This window comes from Platalea leucorodia, assembly GCF_965183815.1.
Source record: "Platalea leucorodia genome assembly, chromosome: 5".
NCBI lineage: Eukaryota > Metazoa > Chordata > Aves > Pelecaniformes > Threskiornithidae > Platalea > Platalea leucorodia.
Genome location: NC_138827.1, coordinates 73641192 through 73655984, shown reverse-complemented (window position 1 = coordinate 73655984; position 14793 = coordinate 73641192). Strand labels below are relative to the sequence as shown.

The following is a 14793-nucleotide window of genomic DNA, read 5'->3' as shown; positions in this document are numbered from 1 at the left end:
CTTTCTAATCGAATGCCATCTAGATGAATACATTTTGTCTAGTCACTGTTGTTGATCATTTATCTTTATAGCAGCAAAATGTATTACGTTGGATTTTTGGCAAATTGTGTGCAAGTATATTCGTTGCAATAACTAGTAAACTAACAAGTGTTTGGAATGATGAAACATTTGGAGATTCTTATGTAGGTAGTAGAGTAATTACTGTGTTAACTAGCACTGTTTTCTGTTGGCATTAGTTTTGGATGTGTGTTTTGTATGTTTGGTTTGGTTTTTTTGAGTATATCATGTCCTAATATTTCTCTTTGACCAGAGATGGTAGCTGAGAAGACTTTGCAGGGTAGGGACTTAACCTTTGCAGACCTTGTTGACTGATTGCCTTTATTCCCCGTTCCAGAGTGCTGTTTTGTTGCTGACGTATGATTAAACAGTCATTCTCTCATCTTAAAGATAGCTTTGCTGGGGTAGTGGATGACATTTTTGTGTAGTGTGTTAAGATCTTTAGAGAGCCCATAATGAATGGGGTTATGTATATTAGGGATGCTAACAGTATGTGCAAATAGTCCTGTCTGGTGTTCTCTAGCTAATACTTTGAGGTTTTGAATACATACGCGTTTATTGTTAGAATTTTTAAAAGTGACCTAGCAATGTAGAGTGGTAAAACACAACTTTATGGTAGCAACTAATGGGCTATGTGTAAATTGATGTGATATTCCTAAAATATTTTCAAAATGTTTTGTTTTAGATGTTTACCAGCTTCAGACTAGAGGTTTTTAATAAGTCTTCTCCAAATAAATCGTTACCCACCAGTAATCTTCTGCTCATGAAACCGGTGTATCCATGATACTTTAAGCAGTGGCCTGCAGGCTATTGCTAAGCTAAGGTCCAGCGAAAGCATGCTTCTTCATAGACCACTAGTCTATAAGGAATGCTTTGTGTAATCATTAGCTTCAACTGCAAGCTTCCTACAGAGTATGAAGTCACTTCAGAATGGTCCTTTTTTTGTTTGTTTGTTTTGTTTTGTTTTAGAAACACTAGTGTGTCATTGTAACTTTTCAAGTATGTAACATGCCAGTACAGGTGCTTTGTTTTTAGTAGGAGAGTTTTCAATTTATTATAAGGCTTTTCAATTAAACTAGCTGAACTCTCCAAGTTTTTAATATTTGTAGTTCTGTTGGCCCTCATAAGCCATCTTGTAATTTTCTGTGCACCCATATGCATGCTACTGGTCCTTCTGGTTTCCTTTTGCACCTAATAGTTTAATGTTCTATTGTAGGTAGTGGAACAGGAAAGGGTGAGTAAGAGGCTTAGCCCTTTGGGGTTTTTTTATCATGTCAGTTTGTTTTTTCCTTTTCAGTCCATATGGGCAGGAAGGAGAGCGCTAATTTATTTATGGAGGATCCATTTTATGGACATGTCACTTTGAGCTGGAAATGCCTTCATGACTGGCTCAGTGTTTCATTTGCTTTATTTGATAGATGATGGTTGAGTGCACACAAACTTAGTTGTTGCTTTTTCTCTTGCTCCTCTCCTTGGTGTTAAGTAGTCATGATTTTGCCTGGAGGAAGACAGACAGTATTCAGTGATACTTGTCACTTCTGAATACTGAGGTAGGGAAAAAAAAAGTGAGGTATGTGTAGGTAGCTCCATGATGGTGGTGGTGGTGGTGTTGTTGTTTTACTTATTCTTTCTTCTTTCTCCCTTTCTTTGGGAATCAGGTTGAAGATTCCTGAAGCTGTTTTCTGAGTACAAGCATTATGGGAAGCAGATACCATTAGGTTACTTTGATTGTTGGCTATAACAGTAAAATTTAGCTTCCTAATGAATTTATACCTTTATTAGTGTCTAGTTGAAATTGAGGTTAGATAAAGAAATAATTGCTTAAACAGTTATTAATAGCAGGTTATAAAATTCTCTTGTAAACTACACGAGTTTAACTCCTCTCTTTGGAAGTATGCACTGCTAAGTAGGGCAAGTGTCTTGCTTTTCTCACTGAAAGGTCTTACTTTGGTATGTCAAAATTTGCATGCCTTTGCTTTATAGCAAATCTCTGAGAACAAGATTTTTATATATACATACATACATACACACGCACAGATCCCATCTGATCAACATACTAGGCAAGTGGAAGATGGGTGCAGGTGATGGCTGGAAGGGCTGATTACAGTCTCTCTACTAAAATAAGCTTACAAATGGCAGTGATAGTTGAAGTTCAAGCTATATTGAGGCACTTGTGCTCTTTGGATAGTTAGTTCTTTTAGTTCTGGACATTTTATGTGGTGTCTTCGCAGTGGACATTTGTTCCCTGAAAACAGATTGCTACCTGTTAATGCTCCAACTCTCAGTAGGTCTAGTACAGCGTAACAACAGTACTAGCCTAGAAAGTTTTGATGGTTTTCTATTTTGGTGCAGTTGTCGGTGTTGTGGCCATGTCATCTTAACATTTGGGAAAGGTTACTTGCACTCTTACAGAATTTCCTGGAGGGCATTTCGCGGGCTTCAGATAGAGAATATACTTAATCAGCTTAATATATTCCTGTATTTTTGGGCTTGCTCTAGCTTAAATCGTGCTTCATGGGGTTGTTCAGAACACTCATTTAGTTTGAATGGCCTTATGTGTTTGGGTTGCGAAGTCAGTCAACAGAGATGCTTCCATTAGCAGTGTCTTAGTCTGAAGTCCAAGGGAATTGAAGAAAAGGTTTTTTCCAGGAGTCTTAGGAAGTTTCTCCCTTGATAGGCGTGACGGCTTAAATTGTTACCTCCAGGGTACAGATGTCATCCGTTTCTGTGCTCAGACTTCAGTGCTCGGAAAGAATTCCTTCTCTTTCTTGTCTGCTTTGAAGTGGAAGTATTGAAAGTAGGCTTGGGGACATTTTAAAGAGCATATGTTTGGTTAGTCCTCTTTCAAGCTGGTGTTGAGATACTATGGATATACAGACAGCATATTTTTTAAATACAGAGGAAACCACATGAGTATGTTTTTTTTTAAAAGTTATGAAAACAGATATGAACTGAAACTATTCATTTGATAAAATGTTGCTAATGCTTGTATACAGTATAAATGCTGTGTCCGAGCAAGTAGGAAAGACACTTTTCCTTACATAAAAGATATCCTGTTCATCTTAATCTTGCAATTTCAGTTTATTGGCTGAGTGTTTTGATGTTTGTCAGTATATTGAGTGTGCTACATGCGTGTAATAATTCTGTCCTGTATGATTCAGGGAAAATTAACATTTTGAAATTGGTAAGTTTCAAAAGAAATGCGTTACAGAAGCACATGCTGCCTTCTGTGGTTTGAGGCGATATTGCTGATTTCCTTAAGCAAATATGACTTTATTCTCTTTATGTGCACTGGAAGGCTGCTCTCATAGTAATGATATCAAATGTTGTTATGTGCTCTTTGTCATAGGTGTTGTGAGGAAGACACTGTACTTGATAGATTTTTCTCCTCTGCAGCATTCAGTTTAATCTGGTTTTAAAGAATTGTGATGATCAATTAAAGTCTACTTGTGTTCCTAAAACAAATGGTTTCTGCTCTCAGGCAAGCTAAAGGTTTGAAGATAACTTTTCATTTTGGTCAGAATGCAGGCTTGGTATATTTTGACCTCATGACTTAAGCTTGGTATTAGTTGTCCTTGATTCATGGAAATGAGCTTTGCGCCAGCATAGCTAAAGTTTATCTTTGTATTGCAGCAAAAGAATACAGTAATGCTTTCTGTAAAGATATATAGATATATAAAAAAAATTTCCATGTGTTTCTCTGTCTTTGGGTTGCCTATTTAGAAAACAAGTCAGTCTTTCCTTCCTTTCCCCATATCCAAGAATTGAGTAGTAGCGTAGGTAATAAATTTATGTGCATAGTTGGTTACCAAAGAACGCCTTTTCTTTTTAATAACCCCTCTGATCTCCCCAAAGATTGTTTCTCATCAATTATTCCTCGTCTCTATTCCCTTTGCACTTGGTTTAATCTGCCTTATTTTGGGGCAAGGGGGTATACCCATGAAAATATGTTAAGTAGGGAGAAAAGTATTTTTCCATCACAAGTTACACATTTTCCTGCAGTAGCTCTCTACCTGAGATGTTCATTTTCAGGCTTTTATTGCCTCAGGGAAGGTTTTGGGGGATGGTGATGAATGGGACTTAGAATGATGGAATAAATTCTATTACAAAAGTCTACACTACCTTTTGACACACTTTATTCGATGTCAGAGTTTTTCCTAAGATTTTTGTCTATTTTACTAATTTTGTGATGCTGCTGTTTTTGTGAGAATTTGTATATTGTTATCATGCATAGCTAGTTTCAAAGATAGTATCTCTTAAAAGAAACAGACCAACCCACTTAGTAAGCTAAATATTTGCAGCTGAAGGTTTTGAAAGGCTGTACTCTAATATGATACTGGAAGGCGATAGTGCAATCTCTGTCAGTACACTCTAGTGCTAGGTAAGACAAAGGAGTATGTATGTGTGTTTATAAATCTCTATGGTACTATGTGCTGTATTAGCTCTGAGGCAATAGGGCAAAATGTGTATTTCAGGTTTAAAATGAGCCTGCTAAGCTTGGCTGATTGATAGTTTGAAATTGTTCGAGTTAAAAAAAAAAAAGACGACTTCAACTAAAGGTCTTGAGGTAGTAGATCACCCTTTTTTTTTAAGAAACCAAACTAGTGTAGTTTTACACGTTTTTTGCAATGTTTGTTCGCTAATGATTGTTTACTGTTCGCTTCCATATGAACATGTTCCAGTATACAGATGAACCCATCTTTATGAAAGTCATCATTAGAGAAGTTACAAATAGCAGTTAAACAATCTAGTCAGTTTTCCCATTGCCATGCAGTTCTTTCTCATTGCTTTCTATTTAATTTACCCTTTCAAGAGCCTTAGCTGATAGTTAATTTTTTTGTCTTTTTACTTTGAAGTGCTACTTCAGATTTTGATTGTTTCTCACAACAGATATCTAGAATCTCAGCCAAGTAAAATGGAGACTTGTGTATTTACTACTCCTGAACATAGTTGGCAAAAGATGCACCTCCCTCCCAATATGTTGCACAATTTTCCCATAGACACACTGGCTGTTGATTTATGTTTTGTTTTCTTTGTAACTCATTACTTCATTAGAGGGAAGTCTATTTACTGTAGACATTAAGTAAAAGAAGGATGTAGTATGTTCATTAGAAAGATGAATCCTGCAGATTATTTTGGTCATCTCTTCTTAACCCTCCCACAAAAAGGGACAAATGGCTCTCTGTGATTGAGTCCTTTTTCAACTTTCCTGCAGAAATAGTCATCTTAGCATTTTAAATATTAAGACAGATTAATAGGAAATGATTATTCACTTTTCTCACCACATAAAAACTAGGAGTATCGAACAAAACTATTGTTCAACAGATTGCAAAGCAAAACAACTCTAACTTTTTCATGAAGCATTCAACTGAAATGTGCAATTCAGTGTTACAGGCCAAAAATCAATGAGTTAGAATTAGACAAATTCACAGGAGGTGGCTCGTCAGTGGCTGTTGAAATATGGTGGTCTAGATGCCACTCTGATTTGGAAATCTTTCAAACATTATTTTTTGCAAGCAGGTAGGATTACACCACTTCGCAGTTATGCGCTCTCCCTGAGTATTTGCTACCACTGTTAGATGCGGGATAATGGGCGAGGTGGACCCAGTATAGCTGTTCTTATGTTCTTATCATTCCTTGCAACCTCCCAGAAAGCTGTCAGTTCAGGAGGTTTCACTATTTTATCTTAATGTCTTTTAAAATTGGCAGGAAGATGTTTGAAATTTGAGACTAAAACTAGTTTACCATGACTAGAATAGAAAATCATAATAGGACTTCTTTTTTTAAGGAAAGATCAAAATAGAAAAGGTTCTTAATTTAGATCAGATATATAAAACACAGGTCATAGTTAAATATTACAAAAAACTATACTAATGCCATAATTTGTGATACTCCTTTAAAATACCATTAAAATACTCAAAAAAAGTATTTTACTGTTCTACTACTAGTAATAAAATGCTACCAAAGTGATATTCAAGCTGTGAAGTTTACCTGCCAAAGTTTTAAAGAAAATTAAACTGTTTAACTGTGGAAAAGTGACTGCATAAGCACCTGTAACTGATGTTAGCTGAAGTGCTAAACCAGCTTTTGGCAGCACGGCCTCTTTTGCAGGTGCACAGAATATTTGCTTTGTGTCAGTTTATTCAACTAGTACAGTTCATTATGCATTTCATTTGAAGTTGAGAAATGGGCTGGGAATTGAAATAGAAGAAATGCTTATTTTCACCTTTCAATCTGTGAATAAAAATGAGGTGTGAGAGTCTGAGATCTATTAGTTTTAAAATCTTTTAGGATATATTAGCCTAAAATGATTGATTTAAATTCAGTAATTACAGATAATATGCTGCTTAAAAAACCAGTCTATTTAATAAAATGAATGCTTTTTGCTGTGTCCAGCAAGTTGGATGACTAAGATGACTGGTGTTTTTAAGTATATCTAAAGTTTAGTTTCCATTGGCATCTGAATGCCATTTGAAAGAGATTACATTTAAAAAAAAGAAAGGAAAAAACCAACCCCACCCCACCCCCACCCCCCCCAACAAAAAAACCTTTGCATGTGTGTAGGGAAATTCTAATATAACACAAATTAATTTTTTTGTCCCCAAATGATACTTAAAAAACATAAAATGTTTGAAGCTGTTTCACCTGGACAAGAATAAAAGAAAGCCTAGCCTGTAGTGGAAAGTACTGATTCGTATTGGTAATAGCCAGCGTGTTCTCACAAAGCTCCTAATCAGTCTGGCCAGCAAGGATAGGAGTTGCACATTTTGCTGGAGCTTAGGTTGGGAAAAAAAAAATCACAACTCCCTGTTGTGAGTGAGGTGATTAATCCTTGCGCCAGGAGGATTCTGCTGCAGCTCCTTCCCCTTTGCTCGGTCTCTTCCACGTGGTACCTGCAGCCAAGACCCTTTGGAGAGGAGTCATGGTGCTCCCAGCACTCCGGTAACTCTGCGTGCTCCCTGTCTTATGAGGTGTTGAAAATAGCAGCATTGTGTTGATAGAAGTGAGAAGATCCTGAAATTACTCTGGATCTGATGTGTGTTGTGACCTTAAGTGTAAGAAAAGAATACCTGGTTAAGATCCAAACTGAAGTCCTGTCCTTCAGCTGGGAACTTGAGAGAAATTCTGAAACAGGGAGAAAGTAGCAGCATTACTTGTACATCTTCTGTAGATACGTACGTATCCTAGTGCCTTAAGATGAGAAGTGGTTAACAACTTCTTATATGGATGTGGATTTTGATCCTGAAAATGGGATCTGGATTAACTTTATTACTGAAATAATGTATGTAGGTGATTCTTACATGTCCATCTTTGAAACTCCAAAAGCTCTTAGTGTAAATACTCCATAGTTGTTTCATTAGGCACTGCTTCTGACAATGACAACACCAAAGAAATTTCATTCTGGTCATAAAAACTGTGAGAACAGTTCTTGTGCTTTGTAACTGAAATCTGACTTAATATGTTATAGCACATGCAACCAGAGAAAATCGTTCTTTTGAAACTTATGGCACCAAAGACCACCACCCCAAAACAATCTCTGTTTAAAGCCTTTACTGGGTTTTACTTGTAGGCGATTGCTTTTATTTTTCCTTGTAAGAAAAAGTACACCTCATTTAGAGCAATAGGGAAATACTTTGTTCTGCACTGGGTTAATATGTAAAAGAGAGAGCTTGCTGGAAATGGATTTTGATCTGTTTATAGATTTAAGTCAATTGTCTTAACTGTTACATCACCCTAGTTCATTAATCTAATCTTGTATCCATGGGAATTTAAGAAGTGCAGCGTGCACTTTAGAAAGCAGAGATAGCTGCAGATCTGAAATTGTATTGATAGGTGCTATTATGAGCAATTTGAGTTAGCTTTAAACATAAAAGTCACATCGTCAGAGCATTACATATTTAAGAAAAAAACAAAAAAAACCAAAAAAACCAAACTGGTACAGTCCGATCACAAGGTAGAACGTACAAGCTAATGTCAGCTACATTTTAAGTACATGGCAGAATCATTACATGATGCCTCAGGTGGTGGTAAGCAATAAATCTGAGGGTGACCAAATTTACCCACACTGATTGCTTAGTGCTTGCAAAAAGTGCTGACCGGCAGAACTGTCTGTATGCCTGTTAACATGAAATTTCTCTAATAAAAAGAAGAAAAATAGACATAAATTAATGACCTTTCCTATATTTAGATATAAATTAATATCCTGCTTGCCATATTTTGTTTCCAGTGCCTGAACTGTTTCATGACAGCACCAGTTTAAAAGTCATTCTGGCTTTTGTGTTTAAATTGTAGTTGTTTTTGTAGTGTCTGTTCAGAGATCTTCCAGCCAAGAATTGTCTATGCTGAAGTGCAATTTCACATTTGTGTGTGTATGCGTATAGTATTTGTGGTGTTTGGTTCAACTCTGACTTGAAATTTTGTTGTGATTTGCTCAGAAGGAGCTCTAGAAAAATATTTTGAGGCACATGCAGGTGAGAAAATAATTTGTCTGTCCAGGCAAGTGTAATTTGGAAGCAGGCAGCAGAGTAATTGTCATTGGTATGGCCTTTAACAGTTGACACTTTGATACACACTTGATGGACAGCGTTTTTTCCCATCATAGTCAGCATTTTTATATGCAGGAGCAGAATTTAAAATTATGACTTTAACCGTGTAGGTGATTTATTGTAAATATCTTTCTACCCACTTACGGTATTCTGTCCAAGTGTATCTTTTGTTCTCCTCTAAAGTAGTTCTTCCCCGTTACCTGGAAAAACAAACAAACAAACCCCCCTCATAATATGTTAGTTGCCACTGATACAGTGGCAACACATGTGCTCGCATTTCCTATGTTTCTTGATTTGTCAGCTTACCCAAAAGTCATCTGAGAGTTTGTGCCCAAAGCAATGCTAAAATCAATTTTTAATACATAATTTGACTGCATTATAGATAGCACAGCCTACTGAAAGTGCTCATGGGTGATAAACGCTGGTTGTCTTCAGCAGTTTTCTGAATTTGGCCCTGTAACAGCAACCTGAAACCTAAATCCCAAAGAATAAAAGGATTTCAGCCTGGAGGTTAATTGTACTTTCCTGAGCAAGGAGACTTATGAGCAGAAGAGCGAAATTAAGGAAGGGTTGTAATAATAATTTTTTTGTGGTAGTGGTCACCCTGAGCAATACGGAGCTGTCTAAATTTAGGCATCAAATTTGATGCCAGAACTCAGAGCCTGGAGACCTTGAAGAGTTTAGGGGGACCCTAGGAGGGACAGCTGGAGCTCCAAAGTTCCCCTGACCACGTTTGGATCCTGAACTCCAAACCTTACGTTATTTATCTGAGGTTACACAGTGTTCTTAAACCCATCACTTCTTGTTAGTCAGTCCCCTCCTAACCTCAGATGCCGATTTTTGATCTGCCAAAGGGCTTCCGTGAGGTGAGGCAGAGTGCAGTCTTATTCAGGGTAAGTGTTAATGTCAGTGTACAGCATTTTGGTGAAATTAAAAAAAAAAAAAAACAAAAACAAAAAACAAAACACAAAACACAAAAACAAAAAACAAACAAAACAAAAAAACAAACAAACAACAAAATAAGAAAATAAGATTACATCTGGCATGGAGATGTTTCCTTTGCCATTGTGCTGATACAAGTTTTCAGTTTTTAATTGTGCACAAATGGCAGAACTTCGCTCTTCTGTTCCCCCCCCAATGTAACCAATTTAAATCTAAGTGTGGTTTCTACCATATGCTTGTTTCAACCATATTTGCAGTTAAAAAAAAAATATTTCCAAAACATAAGAGTTCAGGGAAAATATACCGTTAACCATGAATCTGCATAGATACTGATTTTTGAGGGTGATGCTGCAAAAGGAAAAGATTGATCTACATGGCTTGAAACTAAATGACACAGAGTTTACTTAAAAGGAAGGAAAACCATGGGACTTTTTCTCATCAGCTTTGTCAAAGAGTATGTATTGTGAATAAGGCTGAGACATCCACATGTGGTTAGAAGGTGCTATGGTACCATAATAGAAGGTACTCTGCGCAAATTTTGGAAGAAGGGGAAACACACCCTGAAGTGATTCTGGTTAAAGGCTGTCATCATGAGAAAAATTTTAGCCTTGGGCATGTGTTTGAATTTTTGTTGTCTGTAAGTTACTGATGCAATGCAGCAAGATGAGGATAACTAGTTGGTTTTTTTTTGTTTTTTTTTTTTTTTAAGCTGAGTTCCTAAGTTTAAAATACCAAGTGCTACTCTGGCACAAAATAGTAGTGCTTGTAAGTAATGAGTTTGTGTCATCAACTTGGTATGCAGAAAGGAGTTTTTCTGTGTCACATCATTCAGGGGAAAGATGACTTTTCTGTTTGAGCTTACACTGGTTGTTATAAATGTTCAGCACGAATGCAAGAGCGTGAGTAGACTAACATGGAAACACAGCACGACAAAAGGAAAGCAGTAAGGAAAAAGGCGATGTTCTGTTTCCTGACAGAAGATAAAGGATGACAATCTCTTAAGTAAAAACATACATAATTGTCTATAGTACGTCTGTAATAAATGGTATCATTTTTCATCACATTTTATCCATGTCTAAGGAAGACAGTGATGAACAAATTCAAGATATGTATAATGAACATGGGCCAACTCCTGAGTTGGGTTGAGTCCTGGGCAGTGGGATTTGGGGAGGTTTCTCTCTTCCAGAGTGCAAGGGAGCATGCTTGGCTTTCAAGAGCCCTGCATATGCAGTACAGAAGAGGCAGGGAGAGGCTGAAAAAAGAGAGGAGCCTGTGGGGGAGAAGCGTGGGCTGGGAGGCAGTAAGTGGCAGGGAAGGTGTTCTTATGGCAGGGAGCAGCCTGAGCCGCAGAGGAGATGAGGGAAGATGGAGGAGGGTTGGTTAGCTCAGGGAGCTGCTGGAATTAATGTGTCCTGAAAGAGAATAAAGGATTCTCCTGGCAAAGAGGGAGAGTGAGGCTTCTTCTCAGGTCTTTTATCTAATCTTCCTGCTTGCCATTTGTTTTCCCCTATTAGAGAGGACATTTTGGTTCAATTTACTTTTGTCTAATAAAAGGTTGTTTTCGTGCTCCAGTGTCTTTGTAGTGTATGCATGTAAAACAACGAGGGCCAGAGGGTCTGTTTTGAATAATTTTAGCTAAAGACTTCAGCTGACTTGGTTCACAGAAATGATACAATTTGTGATATCTCGGTACAAGAAATTATGTTATATGTCAGTAAATATATTTTTAAAAAGTAAGAAAATAGACTCTGTTTTTCTCTTCAAGAAGAAAATGATCTGTAGGACCCTAAAATTCACAACAGATGGGGAGAAAAGAGAAAGCATTGTAGACAATGGTCAAGAAGTCCAGTTGTTTTTGTGCAAGTAGGGAAGCATTGCAGATGAGCACCATAAATTTCATAGCCTCATGGCAATAAGCAAAAACTTGCAGGAATGAAAAGAAAGCAAATAGCTGCAAGGCCATCTTCTCAAATTGGAAAACAGTATTCTCTGTAATCCCTCTGCTCCTGCAAACTTTGGTTTCAAAGTTTAGACAGCTATACAGTGAGAATAGGATAATGTCATTTTGTGTCATTTTCTCTGGGAAACACTGGCAGAAAGCAAGTTGAAAGGTTGTCTTCAAAATTGAGGGCAGGGGGGATGTGGTAAAAACAGCACCTTACAGCAGTCAATAGAGGGAGCAAACAGAAGTGCTGAAGTGTGGTCCCAACTTACTAGACAAGCATTATGTGAATGGTGTCGTACAGGAGACGTCTTCCTTCAACTGCTGTGGAAGCTGGGAGGCCTGGGAGCAAATGAGGGTCCTGTCTCCCAGCAGTCACAGAGATGGGAGAGTTCAACTTTCTCTCAGCTAGAGGAATGAGAGAGAAATGAGGAGTTGGTTGTAGAAGACAACTCAGGAAAAGGAGAGAGTGTTGGCTTTGGGAGAATGAGTGAGCCTGATACAACTGTTGTTTTTTGGGTGGGTTGTTTTTTGGTTGTTCCCCCCCTCTTTTTGTCAACTGGGGAATTTTTTTTACCCTCTTCTCACTGTGGATAAAAAAAGACAGAAATGAGAAAAGGGGCTGAGATGATAGCCTTGAAGAGTATAGTGCAACAATGTGTTTTAATTTGAATTTGGAATATGGCTCATTGAGTTGTGAAAGTTACAAATAAAAGTACCAATGCAAAGGGCTTTCTGGTAGTTTAGCAAGAGCGTTTCTCTGTACTGTTCATGTTTATGTCAAAAGGAGTTGGAGACTAAAGTATGCTAAATCATACAGAAGTGTCTCAGCATCTGTTTTCAAACTGTTGTATTGAAGAGAGACGGAAAATTGGGTACAGGTCACCAGAAACACTTTGGTTATACATGGAAAAAATTATTTTAAGGAACAATTATTTATCTTAAAGAAGGGAGTAACTTTAAAATCCAACACTTTTTGGCTTTAGATTTTATACACTTCTTATCAAACGTGCTGAGAGGGGAAAAAAATTTCTCTTCAGCACCATGTGAAGAACAGGAATATCTGAGTGGAGAGATTTGGTTCCTTTTGACTTACTGACATCTTTGGAAAAATCACAGAGAATAGATAAATTTGGTGATCAATGCTTTTCTTCAGTATCTCCTTGTAAAGACATGCATAGCTCTTGATATCAAGATGATAATCACTTGGACCAAAAAACAATATTCACCTTTTGATTTTTGAGCATTCCCTCAATATCAGGACACATATTTAAGTCTTACTTTTGCTTTTCTTACTGATTCCCTGCATAAGTGGAGATAGAAGGGATTACCTACATATGAAAACTGTTGCTCGCTATGAGGAAGGGTAAGAGCATTAGATTCTCTGGTTGTTCCTCCGCATCAGGTGCTGGTATTTATTCCAGCTATAATGACAAAGTTGTGCTGAGAGTGAATGTAGTACAGTCACTCCAACTTTCTTAGCATCTCTCTAATGAGGAAACTGTTGCACATTCAAACTTCTGTTATAGATCTAGTAATTATCACTGCCATCAGTCCCAGCCCCTATAATTAATATTATAACTGACAGTTATAATCTTATTTTCACTCACTTGCAACATTTGAAAAATTATTGTCTTAAACCAACGTTCTCTTCAATTTTTTTTTGTTTGCTTATGGATAAATTATTTTGGAAAGACTTGGAAAAAGAAGAGTCATTTTTGTTTAATTTCATTTTGGATAATGTGAGAAATTTCTTTCTCATATTACTAAAGATGTTTTCCCTCTCGCCCCACCTGGAGGTTTTGTGGGGAGTGTTTTATAGCACCTGTGTCTTCTGCTAACTGGAGGGCTGTGTTGCTAGAAGCTGCCGACTGGTCTTTGAGGTTATTCCCAGACAGTGCATGAATAGACATGAATAGCTGGTGAGTCTAATTGGAGATGCCTGCAAGAGGAAGCTGTTTAGTCTACAGCTTCTCTGAAACAACTGCAACTGCCTACGTCTGTTCCCCGGGAATCCTGGCAGTCAGTAGTGGGAGGCAGATCTGCTGTGAATAAAATCTCTTCCCTCTGTTCTCTTTATATCCTTATTTAGGCTGTCTCTGCAGACGCAGCTCAAGGCATGTTAGATACTAAATGAAGTTAATGTAGGGACTTATCCATTTATCCTTCAGCTGCCTCTGTACCCAAAAACCTGTGCCTGATCTGTCATTTACATGCCTCAGGTTGGGATGGCACAGAAGTAGCGGTGATAGACTATTGCATCTTGTGAGCTTATGGAAATAAAATTTATGATCGTATCTATGTGGTCATGCCATCACACTCAAAGTGACCTTCCATACAGATTAAAGGTAGGCTTGTATAATGGGTGTGGGAGAGGCAAGAGTTGCTCAGTACGGCTTTTGGACATAGACCAGGAGAAAGTAAGGAACATTTGAAAATGAGATCCTGGTTTGGTGGGTTAATGCAGAACAGCGCAATGAGAGCTGTCCTCTCTGTGGAGTGAAAGGCTTTAGACCATGTTCTGGTTTAGTTAAGTAACCACTACCGGTTGTAGGAACTAACAGTACAAGTCCAGTTCTTCCTGTGTTCAGTTGTTCCTTAGATCAAGCATGTGATTTCCCTGTCAGAACTTGATGGTACGCGTGGTCACAGATACATGCAACTACCCTCTTTTTTCTGAGGAGGTGCCGCCTTCTCCTGTTTGTCAGCAGTTTTCACCTAATTTAGCAGTTCATGGATGAAAGTCTGCATAACAGAGCTTAAAATGTTCTCATTTCTTTAGCTTAGTAAATACTAAATGGCACAACCCCATCAAATCTAGTAATTTATTAGGTGGATATTGCCACAGATAAACTTACATTTAAGCGCTGTACACCTCTCTTAGTTAAATTACATGAAGCTTTATCTTGTGTTCCTGTAGCACCCTTGAACCGTTGCTCTTTATTTTGTCTCTTAGGCACACCACTTCTAGTACGAAGGAGCAGTGATCCAGCTTTGGGCCCACCTGCTGACTTCCACCCAAGTGCTTCTCATCCCAGTGACCACAGTCTCAAGCATGTTGTGGCAGTAGGTGTCATGTAACTCACCTTTTTCTTAAGGGCAAAACCTGTTCTTACCTGTTGGTATATAGCAGTTTTATAAGCTATGTATGAATTTGGATCTCAAACAAAGTGCATCATGCTCATTTTCTGTAAAGGAGAGAATTTCCTTTGGACAAAATGGATGCAGTCAATTCACAGTGGTTCTCTCTTTTAAAATAAGATGTTTACATAAAGCTTAATGGTGACATAAGGCACTGGAATATGA

General features: G+C 37.7%; 1 protein-coding gene across 1 annotated transcript in view; it reads left to right on the top strand.

The window, feature by feature from the left end:
* PARD3B (par-3 family cell polarity regulator beta) overlaps positions 1-14793 on the top strand; it is a gene marked incomplete at its 5' end in the record, with an annotated part of 288181 nt that overhangs the window by 5866 nt on the left and 267522 nt on the right. The window contains one exon of the mRNA XM_082311454.1: positions 14444-14553. Coding sequence (XP_082167580.1) covers positions 14444-14553 — 110 coding nt within the window. The remainder of the gene's footprint in view (positions 1-14443; positions 14554-14793) is intronic.